General features: G+C 42.8%; 1 protein-coding gene across 2 annotated transcripts in view; it reads right to left on the reverse strand.

Annotated features, from left to right (window-relative positions):
* Positions 1–600: 600 nt before the first annotated feature.
* LEFTY1 (left-right determination factor 1) overlaps positions 601–21,457 on the reverse strand; it is a 43,069-nt gene continuing 22,212 nt past the window's right edge. The window contains exons 2-5 of one of the 2 annotated variants that reach the window (XM_044291877.1): positions 4,048–4,330; positions 3,479–3,722; positions 2,973–3,212; positions 601–1,247 (exon numbers count right to left, since the gene is read on the reverse strand). In XM_044291877.1, coding sequence (XP_044147812.1) covers positions 908–1,247; positions 2,973–3,212; positions 3,479–3,722; positions 4,048–4,324 — 1,101 coding nt within the window. In that variant the 5' untranslated portion in view covers positions 4,325–4,330 and the 3' untranslated portion in view covers positions 601–907. Of the gene's footprint in view, positions 1,248–2,972; positions 3,213–3,478; positions 3,723–4,047; positions 4,465–21,457 lie in introns of both variants that reach the window. The other variant, XM_044291876.1, reaches the window with a different exon arrangement.

A 21,457-nucleotide genomic window follows, 5' to 3' on the forward strand; every position in this document is an offset into this window, starting at 1 on the left:
TGGTCCAAAAATATGGGCTTCTATAAACCCCACCCATAAGTGGGCAGTCCTTGTAGGTTTGGGCGGGTCTGAAATGCCCAAAATGTAACAAAATGTTGATAAATGTGTAAGAAGTTATAGACAGAATCCCACACAATACTGCCAACACATTAAACTATAAAAAATGTTTATATCTTAAAATCATATAAAAAAATGTCAAGGTCATCCAAGGTCACGCACCTCCAGTCATTTGTGATGGATTGGTTGCTAGGGACACATGCCTAACAACAGCTTCGGCCGGTGGCCACATTCCTAGCAACCAGTCTGTCTCAGGTCACTTAGGTCTTCAGCTGAAGACAGAATATTCCCACTATTTGGGAAGTAGAAGGAACGGGGGAGGGCATCTGTTATACAAAAAAATTAAGCGGGGGGTCCTCTATTGACAACCCTCAGCCATTACAAAGAGTGTCTCTTGTTCTGGAGGACCCGGCATGTCCATGCTTTACATGGACAACCCATTGATTTCAATAAGAACTGTGTCATGCTTCATTTCACCTGCGGAGGCACTGCAGAGAAAGTACACACTTGTCTGTGAATACAAAATATGAACACCTATGTAATAATGTCATTTATTAACTCCAGTCCAGACGTGGAAAGTCTGTCGAAATGAACATACAGGACTGAAAACAAAATCGCATTGATCTCTCTGAGCGTCAACGATAAATATGCAGGAACTATGTACAGGTAAGTGCTTCTACACGGCCACGATTAACATTCCTAAGACTGTGAACATACGTCTGGGACAGTAGAGTTCCTGTGTCTGGTCACTTTTTCCAGCAGAGTTTGCCAGCCGTGGGGAAGTTCAGGATGTAGACATACATCCGACATCGTTAAGTACTGTGCGCGGATCGGCAAGAGACGTACGCCGCTAGATGATGGAGATATTGTCCGCTGTGCAACCGCACCTCTCCACGATCATATTAGGGAACTCCGCCACTTCTATTTCCGTGTAGTCGCCCTTCTTGACTAAGTACATGACCGGCAAGGGGGAGCTTTCCACTACGGCGCAGATCCTCACCCCATACTGGTATTTTACGGTCGCAGAGTGGGGCTGGCGGCAGCCTCCAGTGCAGTGGTAGGCGTTGTAACCCGCCGGCTCAATGATCCAGTACTGAGTCCAGGTGAGCTCCCGGAAGTTGATGAAATATTCTTCTCTGCAGCAGGTGTTGTCTTTCTTAGAGGCTGGAGCGGAGCAGTCGCCACGAGCACTAAAATATAGGGAAAGAAGGGTGAGAGTGAGAATGACGCTCACCTGTATGGGGTATTATAGAAGTATTAAGTGTAGTATCAGTTATATTTACTAGTGGCAGCATTAATACTGTAGTATCAGAATTATTATAAGCGATATACTATTAATTGCAGAATCTTTATATTATGTAGTAGTGGTCGTAGTAGTATATTTCAATATCATTTATTTTCTATGTGGATTTTACTCATTTATTACACTACACAGAATTGTTAACCTATTTTCATATGGGAAGAAGGGATGAATACATAAAGGAATGAAGATCCTCTTCAGGTCATTATGGAGAGAAGGTGTTTTATCCATTTATAAAGTCTTAGAAATGGTAAATGTTTCGTGTTTACCCCACATCTGGATGACTGCCTCTTACTACTGGAGACACTAAAGGACTATTATGCATTTCATGTCTTTGTGCTTTTGTATATTGTTATGCTCATAGGGCTTTTTTGTATTGTTATGTACATTACAATTGTGTGGAGGCGTCACACCTGTGCTGTTATGTTACTATCACTACTGCTGTTCTAGTAACTTTTACTACTGTTGCTACTACTATTACTTTACAACTACTGCTACTAATATATTATTATTACTACTATTAATACTATGATTTTACTACTTCTACTTTATTAACTGTACTACGTTTGGTACTATTATACTACTACTATTATATTATTACTACTACTAATACTATCATTTTACTACTTCTACTTTATTAACTGTACTACGTTTGGTACTATTATACTACTACTACTATTATATTATTACTACTAATACTATGATTTTACTACTTCTACTTTATTAATTCTACTACTATTGGTGCTATTAAATTACTACTGGTATCTTATTACTTTTTAATTATTATTATTATAATTATCATTATTATTATTTTACTACTTCTATTTTATTAGTACTACCGTTGGCACTATTATATTATATTCTCCTATTATTGTATATTACATTATTGCATCTACTATAATATCATCAGTTACGCTATTAAAAGTATAATATTACTACAGGTATTACTATTATGTCTATTATATTACTACTTCTACATCTACTATAATATTGCTATCACTTCTGCAATTATGTAACCTGCTCTACTTCTACTACTATATTACTACTAGGAATGGTATTACTTTACTACTATTTCTACTCTTATGTTACTACTAATACTATTATACCACTAAGGCTTCTTTCACACAACCGTTTTTTTTTCCATTTACGGTCCGTTTTTTGCGTTCCGTATACGGACCATATAAGGAACCATTCATTTCAATGGTTCTGCAAAAAAAACATTCAGTTTCCGTATTTCCATTTTTCAGTTCCGTTGAAAGATAGAATATGTCCTATTATTGCCCACAAATCACGTTCTGTGGCTCCATTCAAGTCAATGGGTCCGCAAAAAAAACTGAACACATACGGAAATGCATCCGTATGTCTTCCGTATCCGTTCCGTTTTTGCGGAACCATCTATTGAAAATTTTATGTCCAGCCCAATTTTTTCTATGTAATTACTGTATACTGAATGGAAAAATGGAACAGAAACACAACGGAAACAAAAAACGGAACAACGGATCCGTGAAAAAACGGACTGCAAAACACTGAAAAATCCATACAGTCGTGTGAAAGAGGCCTAATATTAATAATAATTATACATCAGTGAGACTAAAAGCTTGACATGAGAACCTACCCGTGGTCGTCTAGGTTGAGCGTGTACAAAACCAGCTCCGGTTTGCCCACCGCATTGTCAGATGGATTTTGGCTAGTGAATTGGACCTGTTTTGCCATCTCAGCAGCGTAATTCCCGTGTCTCTCTCCATCCACCCTGATTTCCAGATGCATGTTGGATTGCCCATGGCTTCTCATCCAGTAGTGCACGGCATGGGTGACGTCAAAACTCCTCCAGCCCGATTCCACAATGGGCACGAGTCTGAAAATGTACGCAAAATGCATCCCTTTAATTACAAATGTATGGCAATATATAAAAGTATATCTACATGACAACATAGAGCCATTCATAAACAGTGGCCTTCTTCAGGGAAAGTCTTCTCAAGATGGCCAGAATGCATGGGCTATAGACTGGACATCTGGTCCAGATAAAGGGGGTGATCTTCTCAATTAGGTGGTCTGTTGGAGAGGTCTCATTGTATTACTGCTTATATCACCCCCGTTGGTCATTACTGAAAAATGCATTACCTGGAGTCCACCAGTGATGTCTTGTTGCTTCCATCTTTCATCATCTCCACATAGTAGACACTGACCCTGGCATTGTTGACCGGTCTTTGGATGCGTCTGTCAGGCAACCCCTTGGCAGTGGGGGGCAACTTGAAGAGTTTCAGTTCCGCCATAGTCACTTCACTGTTTTGGGGTATCCTGGACTCCATCCCGAACGCTAAGGTCTGCTTGTTGACATCTGCGTATAGCACGTCGCCAGAGATATCTATAAGGAATTATAAGATAGCCCTTTAGTAATTGCTCAAGGGTCCCGGTGGTCAACCAGGGAGGGTCACGTAATTATTACAGCCATCAACACATCATTAACATACGAAACATACATCATCCAAGGTTTAACAGTCTGGATGGGGATATGAAAGACTTCAGCAACTTACATAACAATGTATATATACTGTGTAATGAATTGGTATCTCAGACAGTAAACAGAGTCCTGTCTGGTGCACCACCCCAACGCATTACACACTCCTCCACGGTACTATCAGACATTAAGAGATATCACTAATTTCCAGCAAAAGATAACATGAACCTACCTGCATTGCCTGGGATGCCCCTGAGGATGCCAGCCAAGCTGGGTAGAGCCCTCCTTGTCCTCTCCTTGTGCTTTTGGAGCATGGAGATGTACTTGCTCTGGATGTGTCTTGGGACCACCAGATTGTCAATGTCTCTCTTCACCAGCCTGGGCACCTCCTTTAGGTTCAGTTTCTTTAGCATGGCGTTTTTGAGGGCGTCAGGAGTAAAACCACTGGCTGTGGATACAAGGAAGGCACCGAGGAACCAGATGAGCTTCATAACCAGATGGGTGTTCATAATTCTCTAACCAAAGAGAAAAAGTCCAAGATGTAAGGAGGATGTGATGTCTTCTCGTTCCTTTCCTTGCTTCACCACAAGATTTCTGATGGAGAGCTGCCAAAGTGGTTCCTTTTATGAGGAGACCAAAGGGCGCCCTGCTGTGAGAGACAATAATGTAAAAGAAGAAGCAGAGCTAAGACAACAGGACAACGTCACCCCCATTAAGAGTCTGACACTTTTCTTAGCTTAATCTTCAGACAAGAAATACACTAATAATTAGGGCTGTTTTGAGCAGTGGAGCATTAAAATGACTTCTTATAACTTTTATGTGTTGGCTCCATGTTAATAACTTATTATGTTTATTTAATTTTTAAAAAAAAATTTTTAAAGGCAAATTTTTTATTTCTGTTTTTAGCTGGACTTATAAAATTATGTCACATTTATCAAAGTAATTTTATTTCTATTTCAGGAGTTTAAGAAAGGTTCATGTAATTATTGTTGTATTTAGTATTATGTATTTTTTGTATGTGTTCTTTTTTATTATTTTACATCTATGTAAAGGTCACTTTGAATATATATTTTATATTTATGTTATATTTATGCTTTAATTAGATAGATATTAAATAGATAGACAAGATAGAGAAATAATAATAATAATATGAGATAGATAGATAGATAGATAGATAGATATTAGATAGATAGATAGATAGATATGAGATAGATAGATAGGAGATAGATAGATAGATAGATAGATAATAGATAGATAGGAGATAGATAGATAGATATGAGATAGATAGATAGATAGATAGATATTAAATAGATAGACAAGATAGAGAAATAATTATAATAATATGAGATAGATAGATGATAGATAAAATGAGATAGATAGATAGATATGAGAAGAAATTAGATAGATAGATAAGAGATAGATAGATACAGATAGATAATGAGATTTTGCCAATACATGTACATAACACCAATAGCCCCTGACATTGTACAGTTCAATATCCCTACAATGACTGAGATATAAAAAATATTTTAAAATAAATGTAGTATTCATTAAAATTATCATTTCCAAAAAATAACGAGGTTTGAACTGCAGATGCTATAGATTACTGCATTATATACGAAATAAATAATAGTGAATATATCGTCAATTCTTTACTTACAATATATTATGAATGGAACGTATATGTATATAATGGGTTATGTTTTATATCAAATATGTGTTTTTTTATAAATAAATAAGATAAAAATAATATAAAATATATCTTAAATATTTGTTAAAATTTCTCTGTATATAACATTATTCAGATTCTGTCATTTACACATCCGCAGTGCGGTTCCTCCTGAATATTTACAATATTATGTCCTTAGGTGGCCCTTAAAAAATAAAACCCCAAGCACAACCCAGCTGTAAGGATGGTATTATATGTAAATGTCTTTTGTTGAATTCTTACAGAGAAATTATGGGGGGGGGGGGGGGTTCATCAAGTGTTAATGATTATGTTACATTAGTGAACTTGAACAATAGCTTATTGACCTTTGATTGAAAGGTGGAAGCCTTTGCTGATTTTGCAGCTTCTGTATAAACTTTATAGCCTCCAACCACTTTGGTCTTTTCTATCTAAATCATAGACACCAGTTGGTCACTGATGCCAGTCCACGCAGCTCCATTCAACAATGGCCTCCCCTGTCATAGATAATTCTTGTTATGACTGTCCCTGCTCCTCAAAAGGTGTTAATTCCCTGACGGAGCCTTGAATGGATATGATTTGAGTAGTAGGAAGTGGACCCGGGGACTGGCACGGTAGTGATAAACTGATTCCTATTTCCCTCTGAGCCATTTGTTGTCAATCAACATTTGTTTCCACCATAAAGAGGAATGAACTTTTGAAGATTCTGATTTCCGCATGAACCATGAACAGTATTTTTGGGTCAATGGGTTCTTGAAAGGACATTTCTTTACATGGTTTATTTCCACCCCGAAGATGACTTTCACCGGTACCAACAGGACGATTTCCACCATAACAAGCTTTGGGTGAAACTTAACAAAGGACGATTGTTTTAGCCAACCGGTGACTGACCTCAAAGGAAGTCAGCCATGTTGGAAATTCTTGTCCCACGGTAGGACGAAAGATCGTTTGTTCAAAGAAAAGATCATTTGTGGATGAATGATTTTTCTTTAAAAAAAAAAAGTTCCCAGAAAGATCTTTCGTCCATCGGCTGGTTTCAATGGGCAGCTTGATGTACTTCAACAGCCAATATGGTCTCAAATGTGTATGGCCATGTCTACGAAACGATCGTTCAACTGCTGTCCAACCATCAGCCAACTTCTGTCTTACATCTATTGCCACCTTAAGGCCCTCTTACACATGAGAGAACAGTTGGACCTGTCAATTTTGATTATTTAGGCAGGATCGGGCGTGTTGAATTTCCTATCTAGGAGGAGTCTGGTGGTAGCTTCCTCCGCTGTCTCCATTGAGAACATGTACACGCTATGCCAAGTCGAGAGGAATTGCTGTCAGTTGAATGAGCATTTGGCTGGCGTATTGACAGTATATGGGCACCTTTAGACCTAGACAAGACGATGACATGTTGGTGGAGACGGTGATAGTAGCCCAGGTCAGTTACAGACAACTTTCTCCTTTTAGGCTGGCCATACACATTAGTCTAAAGTCGATCAAAATGGACGATTTCAACCAAAACAATCATTCATTGGGTGGAATCTAACAACTTTAGCCAACCCATCATAGTCCATCAACATTAACTGATAGTCAATAGTCCACAACAATGTTTCCATGAAAGAATGATCCAAGAAAGATCATTCCTCCTCCACCTAATGTTTTTGAAAATGTATGGTCAGTTTGGCAGAACGATCGCTCTATAGGCGATCATTCGTTCATTAGCCGCTCAACAATCTGTATGGTTCGTTCTGTCTAATGTATATGGCCACCTTTATATTTTAGACCCCTTGACTTCCACATCTTGTTAGTTAGTTGGCCAAGACAGAGACGGGAAGGCCTCTGTCGAAGACCCAATTAAATTCATCTTGGTGCCTCATGGGCATATGCTATTGATTTTCGATTTGTTGTTTTTATGCTGAGAACATGATAAGTTACAGACTGTTGCAAATATGATTTTATTCTGCTTCTATGACTCCTTATAGACATTGAGCTGACCTACACAATCAATACATGTTTGTTGACAGTCGTCAGTGCCGGCAGTCCCTTCAGAGTACACATTCAGCTTGGGCCCTTTTGTCCAGAGCATGGGTGCCTGGCTGGTTCGACCAGTACCCCCAAACAAAAGACCATGGCCAGATCCCTCTGGGAGGGAAAAAAATTAGCATGAAATACGTAACAAAACTTTATTGAACATCTTGTGATGACTGTAACTGTAGGTGGTTATTAAATTTATTTTGGGAAAAAAAATGAAATAATTTTTGAAACCTGTAAATGCAGCAAAATTGTTTTTGTATTTTTTAAATGTTTTTAAGGTAATTCTAGTTCATAAGTTTTGTGGCGGTAATTTTTATTTTGCAATAGTAAGCATGCAAATGCTTAAAATACATGAATACATTTTGTATTTTACTTTTTTTCCTACCTTTTTTCTAACTCATTCTTGTCCAATAGAGAAAAAAGTTGTGCCCCCTGCCTCTCCATTTGTATACAAGCATGGGACCACCATTGTTGGGGGTCCGAGGGGTTGGATATCCACTGATTGGATATCCACCTGGCCAAGCTGAATGTGTCCCCCCTCCTCCCTGTTCAGGACACATGCACACCTGGCCAAGCTGAATGTGTCCCCCCTCCTCCCTGTTCAGGACACATGCACACCTGGCCAAGCTGAGTGTGTCCCCCCTCCTCCCTGTTCAGGACACATGCACACCTGGCCAAGCTGAGTGTGTCTTTCCTTTACCTGTTCAGGAAACATGTACACCTGGCCAAGCTGAATGTGTCCCCCCCCCTCCTCCCTCTTTAGGACACATGCACACCTGGCCAAACTGAGTGTGTCTTCCCTTTACCTGTTCAGGACACATGTACACCTGGCCAAGCTGAATGTGTCCCCCCCTCCTCCCTGTTCAGGACACATGCACACCTGGCAAAGCTGAGTGTGTCTTCCCCCTCTCTGTTTAGGACACATGCACACCTGGCCAAGCTGAATGTGTCTTCCCCCTCTCTGTTTAGGACACATGCACACCTGGCCAAGCTGAATGTGTCCCCCCTTCTCCCTGTTCAGGACACATGCACACCTGGCCAAGTTGAGTGTGTCTCCCCTTTACTTGTTCAGGACACATGTACACCTGGCCAAGCTGAATGTGTCCCCCCCCCTCCTCCCTGTTCAGGACACATGCACACCTAGCCAAGCTGAGTGTGTCCCCCCTCCTCCCTGTTCAGGACACATGCACACCTGGCCAAGCTGAGTGTGTCTTCCCTTTACCTGTTCAGGACACATGTACACCTGGCCAAGCTGATTGTGTCCCCCCCTCCTCCCTGTTCTGGACACATGCACACCTGGCCAAGCTGAATGTGTCCCCCTTCCTCCCTGTTCAGGACACATGTACACCTGGCCAAGCTGAATGTGTCTCCCCCCCTCCTCCCTGTTCAGGACACATGTACACCTGGCCAAGCTGAATGTGTCCCCCCCCTCCTCCCTGTTCAGGACACATGCACACCTGGCCAAGCTGAATGTGTCCCCCCTCCTCCCTGTTCGGGACACATGCACACCTGGCGAAGCTGAGTGTGTCTTCCGCCTCACTGTTCAGGACACATGCACACCTGGCCAAGCTGAGTGTGTCTTCCGCTCTAACTGTTCAGGACACATGCACACCTGGCAAAGCTGAGTGTGTCCCTCCTCCTCCCTGTTTAGGACACATGCACACCTGGCCAAGCTGAGTGTGTCCCCCCTTCTCCCTGTTCAGGACACATGCACACCTGGCGAAGCTGAGTGTGTCTTCCGCCTCACTGTTCAGGACACATGCACACCTGGCCAAGCTGAGTGTGTCTTCCGCTCTAACTGTTCAGGACACATGCACACCTGGCAAAGCTGAGTGTGTCCCTCCTCCTCCCTGTTTAGGACACATGCACACCTGGCCAAGCTGAGTGTGTCCCCCCTTCTCCCTGTTCAGGACACATGCACACCTGGCCAAGTTGAGTGTGTCTCCCCTTTACTTGTTCAGGACACATGTACACCTGGCCAAGCTGAATGTGTCCCCCCCCCCTCCTCCCTGTTCAGGACACATGCACACCTGGCCAAGCTGAGTGTGCCTTCCCTTTACCTGTTCAGGACACATGTACACCTGGCCAAGCTGAATGTGTCCCCCCCTCCTCCCTGTTCTGGACACTTGCACACCTGGCCAAGCTGAATGTGTCCCCCCTCCTCCCTGTTCGGGACACATGCACACCTGGCAAAGCTGAGTGTGTCCCCCCTCCTCCCTGTTCAGTACACATGCACACCTGGCCAAGCTGAGTGTGTCCCCCCTCCTCCCTGTTCAGGACACATGCACACCTGGCCAAGCTGAGTGTGTCCCCCCTCCTCCCTGTTCAGGACACATGCACACCTGGCAAAGCTGAGTGTGTCCCCCCTCCTCCCTGTTCAGGACACATGCACACCTGGCAAAGCTGAGTGTGTCCCTCCTCCTCCCTGTTTAGGACACATGTACACCTGGCCAAGCTGAGTGTGTCTTCCCCCTCCCTGTTCAGGACACATGCACACCTGGCCAAGCTGAGTGTGTCTTCCGCCTCACTGTTCAGGACACATGCACACCTGGCCAGGCTGAGTGTGTCTTCCGCCCTAACTGTTCAGGACACATGCACACCTAGCCAGGCTGAGTGTGTCTTCCGCCTCACTGTTCAGGACACATGCACACCTGGCCAAGCTGAGTGTGTCTTCCGCCCTAACTGTTCAGGACACATGCACACCTAGCCAGGCTGAGTGTGTCTTCCGCCTCACTGTTCAGGACACATGCACACCTGGCCAAGCTGAGTGTGTCTTCCGCCTCACTGTTCAGGACACATGCACACCTGGCCAAGCTGAGTGTGTCTTCCGCCTCACTGTTCAGGACACATGCACACCTAGCCAGGCTGAGTGTGTCTTCCGCCTCACTGTTCAGGACACATGCACACCTGGCCAAGCTGAATGTGTCCCCCCTTCTCCCTGTTCAGGACACATGCACACCTGGCCAAGCTGAGTGTGTCTTCCGCCTCACTGTTCAGGACACATGCACACCTGGCCAAGCTGAGTGTGTCTTCCGCCTCACTGTTCAGGACACATGCACACCTGGCCAGGCTGAGTGTGTCTTCTGCCTCACTGTTCAGGACACATGCACACCTGGCCAGGCTGAGTGTGTCTTCCGCCTCACTGTTCAGGACACATGCACACCTGGCCAAGCTGAGTGTGTCTTCCGCCTCACTGTTCAGGACACATGCACACCTGGCCAAGCTGAGTGTGTCTTCCGCCTCACTGTTCAGGACACATGCACACCTGGCCAAGCTGAGTGTGTCTTCCGCCTCACTGTTCAGGACACATGCACACCTGGCCAGGCTGAGTGTGTATGTGTATGGTGGGGAGGTTCATCATCTGTCCAGCAGACAAGCCAAGCGTTAGAATGTACTTTTCAATCTGAAATTTTTTAGGCTGTATTTTTTTTCAAAAAGTTCATATGGTCGGCAGCCTGTGCCTGTCCGTTGGTGTTGAAACTTCCATGCAAACCCCTATAGCCACAGGCTGTTAGTCACAGCGCGGGTTGTAGAATACATATGTCCACTTTTTGAAGGCCACCCAGTGATTAGGTGATCATAAACTGTCCTCGGTCCCCCATGGTGGGTCATTGCTCATCTCAAATTATAAGTATGAGGCTGAGTCCCACAGAAGTACATGAAATCATAAGGTCCTGTCCCCTTTGGGTTGAGACATTGACCCATTGTAGCTAGCGCAGACTGATAACAGGGGTGTCAGGTGTTTGCCCATATGGACAAAAGGTTCCATGACTTCTGAGATGTTTTTCAAGGAGTTACGTTAAAGTAGACAGTAAGACGAGACACATACAAGGCCTGTGTGGAGGTCTAAGTATGAGGAATTTGCAAATGTTGACAATTTTTTGAAGTCTTCCAGACAGCAGATGCTGGAAGTGACCTGGCCAGACATGGATACGTCCATGTCATGCGCCCCTCCTGTGCCCCATGCTGTTTACACTTGTCTGAGAATCCTCGCTGGCCCACGGCGGGCTCTGCTACTCCTTTATGTCTGGCGCTGATACTCTAAATGCCTGCCTTAATGACCCCGGGTCAGGTGGGGGCCCCGCTTTTTTTTTTTTTTTTTTCTTGCTCAGCTCTGTGGATTGTGGCGGTGGCTTTATGGGATCTGCAAATAGCATAAAATTAATGAGCAAACAAGGCGAGCGGAGAATAAGATGTGGATTGGGTGCACTTCACATTCACAGTGTGGTGTTCCCATTGCTGGATTATCAGCTCCTCTTGTCATGCAAACAAGGGCCGCCTGGAATTTGGGGAAGGCTCTGGACCAGTTTGTGTATTGGGAGCTTGGTGGTGCTTTTAGCTTGTCAGACAGGAGATTACACTAGGTGAAATATGGACGGCAACATGGGCGTAACTATAGCCATAGAAGCCATGGCACTTGTTATGGGGCCCAGAGGTTGTGGGAGCCCAATCTGATGCAAGAACATTCTACATTTTTTTTGTGGGGATTAACAATATGGCGGCTTTTTTTTTTTTACTATGTGGGTTTTCTGATATAGTGTGCTATTATATGTACCTTTTATTATTTTGCTATGGGGCCCTATGAATTATAGTTACGCTGCTGGACGGCAAAGAGCCCCAGGATATATGTATCGAGGCCTATAGATAAGATGTCTGTGTTTGTATGTATGTATATGTATCAGTATGTATGTGTGTATATGTCGGCATATGGATGTATGTTTATGTACTGTATTTATATGTGTGTACGTATGTACTGTATACGAGTATATATGTATACTGTATGTGTGTAATTGTATATGTATGAGTATATGTACTGTATATCAGTATGTATGCTTTTATGTGTGTGTATGTTTGTATATTTCTGTATGAGTATGTATATGTCTCCATATGTAAGTATGTGCATGTACTGTATCCGAGTATGTATGCATAGTTGTGCATGTATGTCTGTATATTTATGTATGAGTATGTATATGTCTATGCATGTATATGTCTGCATATTAAGTATGTATATGAGTATGTAATGTGTGGGTATATATTTCCATATAAGTATGTGCATGTACCGTATATGAGTATGCATGTATTTGTCTGCACATTTATATATGTGCATGTATATGAGTATATATGTATGTATAATATGTGTGTAGTTATATGCCTCAATTTGTATGTACTGTATATCAGTATGTATGCATATATGTGCGTGTATATCTGCATATTTATGTATGAGTATGTACAGTATATATCTGTGTGTGTATGTATGTGTGCATATTTCTGTATGTATATGAGTATGTATGTATAATGTGTGTGTAGATATATGTCTCCATATGTAAGTATGTGTATGTACTGTATATGAGTATGTACAGTATGTATATATGTGTATGTATGTGGGGGTGTATGTATTTGTATATATAGGTGTATATGTGTGTGTCTCTGTTTATATAAATAATTTGCACACAGTTAGGTCCATATATATTTGGACAGAGACAGCATTTTTCTAATCTTTCGGGCTCATGCACGCGACCATTTTTCGGGTCCGCATCCGAGCCGCAGTTTTTGCGGCTTGGGTGCAGACACATTCACTTCAATGGGGCCGCAAAAGATGCGGACAGCACTCCGTGTGCTGTCCGCATCCGTTGCCCCGCAAAAAAAAATATAGCATGTCCTATTCTTGTCCGTTTTGCGGACAAGAATAGGCATTTCTACAATGGGCTGCCCGTTCCGTAAATTGCGGAAGGCACACCGGTTTTTGCGGATCCGCGGTTTGTGGACTGCAAAAAACGGAATGGTCGTGTGCATGAGGCCTTCTTCTGTACATTACCACAATTTTAGTTCAGTCGGTTGAACAAAATAATTGCATAAAAATGTGAGGAACTAAAGCATTTTTTACACTCAATCCCTTCATTTCAGGGGCTCAAAAGTAATTGGACAAATTAAATAATTGTAAATAAAATGTTACTTTCTAATACTTGGTTGAAAACCCTTTGTTGGCAATGACTGCCTGAAGTCTTGACCTCATGGACATCACCAGACGCTGTGTTTCCTCCTTTTTAATGCTCGGCCAGGTCTTTACTTACTTTCATGCAGTCTTCTCTTCAGGGTAGATTTGGATATTGATACGCCTATATCCTGGAGAGCGTTGTTCACTTGGTCGGCTGTTGTGAAGGGGTTTCTCTTCACCGCGGTAATTATTCTGCCATCATCCACCACTGTTGTCTTCCGTAGGTGTCCAGGTCTTTTTGAATTGTTGAGGTCACCAGTGCTTTCTTTCTTTCTTTCTCAGGATGAACCAAACTATAGATTTTGCTGCTCCTAATAGTGGAGCAATTTCTCGGATGGGTTTTTCCTGTTTTCGCAGATGAAGGGTGGCTTGTTTCACCTGCATGGAGAGCTCCTTGACCGCATGTTTACTTCTCAGCAAAATCTTCAAAATGCAAGCACCACACCTCAAATCAACTCCTGGCCTTTTATGTGCTTAATTGAGAATGAAATAATTAAGGAATTGCCCATGAAACAGCCTTTGAGTCAATTGTCCAATTACTTTTGGTCCCTTTAAAAACAGGGTGCCGCATGTAAAGGAGCTGAAACTCCTAAACCCTTAATCCGATTTTAATGTGGATACCCTCAAATGAAAGCTAAAAGTCTGGACTTTATGCCCATGTCATTATATAACTATAACTTGAATATCTTTTAGTAAACAGGTAATAAAATCTAAATTTTGTCAGTGTCCAAATATATATGGACCTCACTGTATATGCAACAAAGCATGTGTGTATATATCTGTATGTATATGTACAAACCGGATTCCAAAAAAGTTGGGACACTAAACAAATTGTGAATAAAAACTGAATGCAATGATGTGGAGATGGCAAATGTCAATATTTTATTTGTAATAGAACGTAGATGACAGATCAAACGTTTAATCCGAGTAAATGTATCATTTTAAAGGAAAAATACGTTGATTCAAATTTTCACGGTGTCAACAAATCCCCAAAAAGTTGGGACAAGTAGCAATAAGAGGCTGGAAAAAGTAAATTTGAGCATAACGAAGAGCTGGAAGACCAATTAACACTAATTAGGTCAATTGGCAACATGATTGGGTATAAAAAAGAGCTTCTCAGAGCGGCAGTGTCTCTCAGAAGCCAAGATGGGTAGAGGATCACCAATTCCCACAATGTTGCGCAGAAAGATAGGGGAGCAATATCAGAAAGGTGTTACCCAGCGAAAAATTGCAAAGACTTTGCATCTATCATCATCCACTGTGCATAACATCATCCGAAGATTCAGAGAATCTGGAACAATCTCTGTGCGTAAGGGTCAAGGCCGTAAAACCATACTGGATGCCCGTCATCTCCGGGCCCTTAAACGACACTGCACCACAAACAGGAATGCTACTGTAAAGGAAATCACAGAATGGGCTCAGGAATACTTCCAGAAACCATTGTCAGTGAACACAATCCACCGTGCCATCCGCCGTTGCCAGCTGAAACTCTACAGTGCAAAGAAGAAGCCATTTCTAAGCAAGATCCACAAGCTCAGGCGTTTTCACTGGGCCAGGGATCATTTAAAATGGAGTGTGGCAAAATGGAAGACTGTTCTGTGGTCAGACGAGTCACGATTGGAAGTTCTTTTTGGAAATCTGGGACGCCATGTCATCCGGACCAAAGAGGACAAGGACAACCCAAGTTGTTATCAACGCTCAGTTCAGAAGCCTGCATCTCTGATTGTATGGGGTTGCATGAGTGCGTGTGGCATGGGCAGCTTGCATGTCTGGAAAGGCATCATCAATGCAGAAAAATATATTCAGGTTCTAGAACAACATCTGCTCCCATCCAGACGTCATCTCTTTCAGGGAAGACCCTGCATTTTTCAACAAGATAATGCCAGACCACATTCTGCATCAATCACAACATCATGGCTGCGTAGGAGAAGGATCCGGGTACTGAAATGGCCGGTCTGCAGTCCAGATCTTTCACCTATAGAGAACATTTGGCGCATCATAAAGAGGAAGGTGCAACAAAGAAGGCCCAAGACGATGGAACAGTTAGAGGCCTGTATTAGACAAGAATGGGAGAGCATTCCTATTTCTAAACTTGAGAAACTGGTCTCCTCGGTCCCCAGACGTCTGTTGAGTGTTGTAAGAAGAAGGGGAGATGCCACACAGTGGTGAAAATGGCCTTGTCCCAACTTTTTGGGGATTTGTTGACACCATGAAATTCTGATTCAGCATATTTTTCCCTTAAAATGGTACATTTTCTCAGTTTAAACTTTTGTTCTGTGATTTATGTTCTATTCTGAATAAAATATTAGAAGTTGGCACCTCCACATCATTGCATTCAGTTTTTATTCACGATTTGTATAGTGTCCCAACTTTTTTGGAATCCGGTTTGTATGTATGTATGTATGTATATATGTGTAAGTCTGTGTTTCTGTGAATGCATGCATATACGTGTAGTGGAATAACATGTTCCGTGCCCACAGGACAATCCGGTTACATGCTTAGTATCATGCATTGTATTCAGTAAGAAGGAGGTCTAGTTTACCCTTGTTGATCCAGAAGAAGACCATACACTCACATGCACATATTTCATACAGTATGTTAGGTGCTTTATTAGACCATTACACCTATTATTAAGCATCTCCTCAGGGCAGACCATAGAGACATACAGGGAAGTGTCCGGTACCCGCTACTCATCTCAGAGGGGCGCTTCCCTGCAACGTATATAGAACTTAGAAGACCCATTTTCATATACCTTGCTAGGAGTCATTAATTACACAATTCCGATTGAATTCAATGGGCTGTCCATGTATAGGATGGATGTGCTGGGTCCTCCTAGAGACAGAGATGCTCTTTGTAGCCGCTTTCAGCTCTGGAGGTTAATAGGTAAGGATCTTAATCTCCCCAGGTGCACATAAAATATGACATGGTCCCTTTAATTACATATGTAGGGTACTAAATGTGTTCACAGAGGAAGGAAGTGCAGGTTACCCAGTCACGTGTGATAATACATTAGTTGTGTCTGCAGCACAGAGGTGTTAAGGCTTGTGCCGAGCCACGGCTTGTAGCCTAAGGGCATCTTGCAGCAAATTAGCAGCTGGAAAGATTTGTCTAAAGACATCGTACACAGACAGAGCAGACACATGTTCTATCAATGTCTAAACCTGCGCTACATGTGTAGCTCCAGGTAGCTTCTATGGGGTTCAGGCATATTGGAGGCCCTAAGGCTAAAACAGCTGGTTTTAGATGGGTGGAAGCCTCTGGGTCACAAATTTGGTGGGATCCCCCCATCCCATGCCTGGTTTAAAGACTCCAACTGAGCCCCTGTCTTTGCCACATACAGATGAGCTGTCCGCAGATTTGTCTGTGGCTCTCCCTACCAAACTCGATGGGATGGATGGAGACAGCCAAGCTGGAGACTTTCTTGGAGAGGTGGTAGACACTCATGAGCGACCACCTCTCCACTTGTTGTCAGCTGGACAGGATGACTGAACGCTCCTCTTGGTCCCCAATAAGATGGAGGCCCTAGGATACATGCCCCATAGGTCCTCTCTATAACCTGGCACCTGATGTTGGAGACAAAACCTGTTCAACCAGTGCGAACATTTATTAGACTTGCTTCAAACACTTCCCAGATGACCATTATCATGCGATGGCGCCTGGAAATTGTCCTCTTTTGAGTAAGATTTTGTATTTTCGTGAATATTTTCATGAGCGGATGCCTAAAGAGTTGGCTTGAGAAGAACCCTGAAAATTAGCAATGTAACTGATACAGTGATCTTGAAATTTTCCATTTCAAATGTTTGTCCCATGTAAGCAAATAGAGGTTTTTACGATGGCTTTCCGTTGGGGAAACATGGTTCCATTGATGGAAACAAGAGTATCTGAGGAGCCTTCCTCTTTAGATGTAATTAGTCTTCTTTTGATAAATGACTTTGGGTCGGTGCCAAAAAACACATTGGATAATCCATTCATCCACATGAGTGTTACAAGGGATTTTTAGGCTCAAAAAGTGAACACAAAAATCAAAAAACATTGCCAATTTTCCACTGAGATTTACAGTATTTGATAAGGTTCTCAAGCATGGGAAAAATATGTTATACCAAAGGGTTTGGAAAAGGGTCAAGATTGACGTCAGGACCTTCAGTATCATGAATGATGGTGGTTGTAGGAGAAATCTGACCAGCATGTTCCTCTAGTAAGGATGGTTTGATAGTTCGGGTAGTTGTGTTGGAGAAGCCTTCTAATTTTAGTTCAACCAGTAATCTCGAGGAGTGAGGATTTGGGTGACAGCATTTTGTCTCGTCGGCCACCAATTAACATTATAGACTGAAGAGCAGAGAGAATGTGGCAGGCTGTCCACATCAGTGCAGCTACTAACTGTAACCCAAACATCTGCATCTAAATGACCCTTCAGATTTAAACACCAAGACCACTAATTACCAAGCGTCTACATGCTTTCATGTATCTGGTGGGTCTGTCATGGGTCTGTCTGGTCTACTCATTGTGTTATCTACTGGATTTTTACCATAATGACAATCAATTGTGTAGACTGCTTTGGAAAATATCCAAGAATTACCCATAAATCCAGTAGAAGACTCATTTTGTTCTAATTTGGGTTGTATTTCTGACAGCGGGATCTGGAGAAATGATTATCATTTTGGCAACTTTTTTAATGGACACTATCACCAAGACCATCACCAAGTAATGCCCACATTGTGCCCACTTCACAGTAGCTATGCCCACATTGTGCCCCCTTCACAGTAGCTATGCCGACATTGTGCCCCTCGAAGTAGTTATACCCACATTGTGCCCCTCACAGTAGTTATGCCCACATTGTGCCCCTCACACTAGTTATGCATACATTGTGCCCCCTTCACAGTAGCTATACTCAGATGTGCCCCTTTCACAGTGGCTATGCCTAGATATGCTCCCTTCACGGTATTTATGGCCAGATATGTGCCCCCTCACAGTGGTTACACCAGATATGTGCCCCCTTACAGTGGTTATGCCAGATATGTGCCCTCTCACAGTGGTTATGCCAGATATGTGCCCCCTCACAGAAATTATGCCCAGATTTGTGCCCCCTCACAGTGGTTACTCCAGATATGATCATAATTACGCTCATTCTATCCCATATGATCATAATAACGATCATTCGTTCCCCATTCACTTTGCATTGGGGAGTGAAGAAGGCCCTGTAAACGAACGCCCCACATGAAAGGACCCTAAGCCTCTGACAGACACCACTGGCTCATCTCTTCAAGAACAAAAGGATAGTGCTCAGCAAGAGTATATGGTATATGAAGTTCAGGGGTTCACATATTTGTGCCCCCGTAGTGCATGTGTAATCTCTCCAGTAAGAGTTGTCTTATTGCCCCTCAGAAATTATCTGAAAATGGTGGCTAAACCACTCAATTTTGGACTGGCCGATAATCTAATGTGTATTGGGGCCTCTTGTCTGTCTTCCAACGACTGCCGCCAGGGGATAGTTGGCAGTCCCCAAATACACATTAGATGGCCGACTGGTCCTGCTGGCCAAAGGATCGGCGACTTAAAGGGGTATACCGTATTTTGGTTATATAAAGTAATCCGTTTTTTACAGGACTATTAGATCGGTGGGGGTCCTACCAGTGGGACCCTCTCCAATAATGAGAAGAGGGGCCCCGTACCCTGTGGAGCGCAACCGCTGCATTCATTTCTATGGGAGTTCCGAAGATACCAGAGTACAGTGCTCCACTATCTCCTATGGGGCCCTGTTCTCGTGATCAGTGGGGGTCCCAGCGGTAGTACCCATCACCGACCTATTAGTTATCTCCGGAATACCCCTTTAAGTTGGCCATACCCATGAGATAGCTGTCGGCGAAAGCGCTTCGTTGGCCAATAGCTGTCTTTCCTGATCCTCCAGTATATATATGTGCATGCTCAGCCTAGTATGCATATGTAGCGATTGGGGAGAGGAGAGGAAGGAGAACAAAAGGATCAAGTATTTGAAATTGAACGTGTCTGATCCTGATGACCCCCGACCATCAGCTCTCAATGAGGAGTTGGGAGGCCACCATACACATTAGATTGTCGACCGCTCCTGCTGGCTGAAGCAGTGAGATTTTAGTTTGGTCGGTTTTCTCCTGAAGAAGATGACCCACCGTCAGACGCGTGTCTTTCTGAGGTTGCCGAATTAGATAATTTGCCCATCCCCCGTCGGGTTCGGGTTCTTGTAACTACCATTCTTGTAACTACCATTTTATGTGACTGTGGCTGCAATATTCTCCACATATGGTGTAGCGCCCCCTTCTGGCTAATTGCCTGTAGCACAGCTCATCATCCTCATGACAAAAACACCCACTTAGCACTTTATTAGAACTCAAAACATGTGTAAATGGAGATTTCTAAACCCCCCGTCCCATTATCCAGGGCCCTCAGAGACTGAAAGTTACATGTAATTAACAGATAAGTCAGGAACTTGTTCCAGGGCCTGGCAATCTGGGCAGCTTTCCAAAGTCACTGTTTCTTAGGGGCTCCTGTCAGTTTTAGTTTACATTGAGCTGTGTGCCGCACAGTCCTCTGCTCTTCACTCATATGTATGGTGGTATTATGTGGTTTCTGTATGGATATATTATTTAGGCATTGAATGGCAGTATTATTTGGACACTGGTGGCTATATCAGGTGTGGGGACTCGCTCTGGTAGACAGGATTAGCGGACGCAGTATAGAGTTCAGTGTTTTATTCACACTTTAGGCAAGTGACAAAACAAGCAGTCATAATCAAGCAAAAAGTCACCTTGCGGTGTTGGTGGTAATTCACACCATGCGGCAATTCTGCCTCAAAGAGTCCTTGACCATAGCAGCACCAACCTGTTTTCACGCCAAACAGGTAGCAAACCTTCATCCAGACACAAGGCTCCCAGATCCCAACACAGAGACCTGGCTTCTGAGACCAGCTGCCTATTTAAGGACAGCCAGGTGCTGCCAAAACCCATGTTGGGAGGAAAATACCTGTTTTCCCAGACAAAACCTCTCACTGTGTCACACAGGGCACTGAACGGTAGTATTATGAGGGCACTATATGGTAGTATTATTTGGGTGCTGTATTTAAGCAGTATTTAGGCATTGAAAGGGAATATTGTGTGGGCCACTATATGCTAGTAGTATTCACATACTGTATTTGAGCATTGAATGGCAGTATTGATTAGATATGGAGTGGTAATCTTATTAAGCCATTGAATGGCAGTGTTATGCATGCACTATATGGTAGCATTATTTGTAGTACTGTACTGTATTTGAGTATTTTTTTGGCTATAAATTACAGTATTATTTGGATACTGAATGTTAATTTTATTCAGACATAGATTGTGAGTATTATGTAGATACTGGGTGGTAGTTTTAGCAGGGGATTGAATAACAGTATTATAAGGGCACTATATTTCAGCATTATGTAGTCATTGAATAGCAGTATTTTTGGACACTAAGTGGTAGTTTTGTCAAGGTACTGAATGGTAGTATTGTGTGAGCAGTAAAAGGCAGTGTTAAAAGGGCACTTTATGGTAGCATTATTTGTGTACTGTTTTTGAGCATTATTTAGGCATTGAATGGCTGTATTGTTTGGGCACTGTGTGGTAGTTTTATCAAGGCACTGAATGGCGGTATTTTGTGAACAGTAAAAGGGAATGTTATGAGGGCACTATACGGTAGTATTATTTGGAAGTATTATTTAGTATGCATGCATTCTCAATGGGGAGAGGGGAATAAGCCACTGCTGGACACCTCTGGCTGGGGCATATCTCCCCTGAGAACAAAAGGATGGAGCATGTTAAAATGCAACAGCCCGACTTTTATGGATCAGTTAGGTGTAGGGCTAGCCCTAAGGGTGTTATTCCAGCGCTCCCCTGGTAGTTACCTTTTAACCCCTGTTAAACCAACCTATAAGAAAAACCTCAC

The sequence above is a fragment of the Bufo gargarizans genome, chromosome 4 (genome assembly GCF_014858855.1).
Source record: "Bufo gargarizans isolate SCDJY-AF-19 chromosome 4, ASM1485885v1, whole genome shotgun sequence".
Taxonomy (NCBI): domain Eukaryota; kingdom Metazoa; phylum Chordata; class Amphibia; order Anura; family Bufonidae; genus Bufo; species Bufo gargarizans.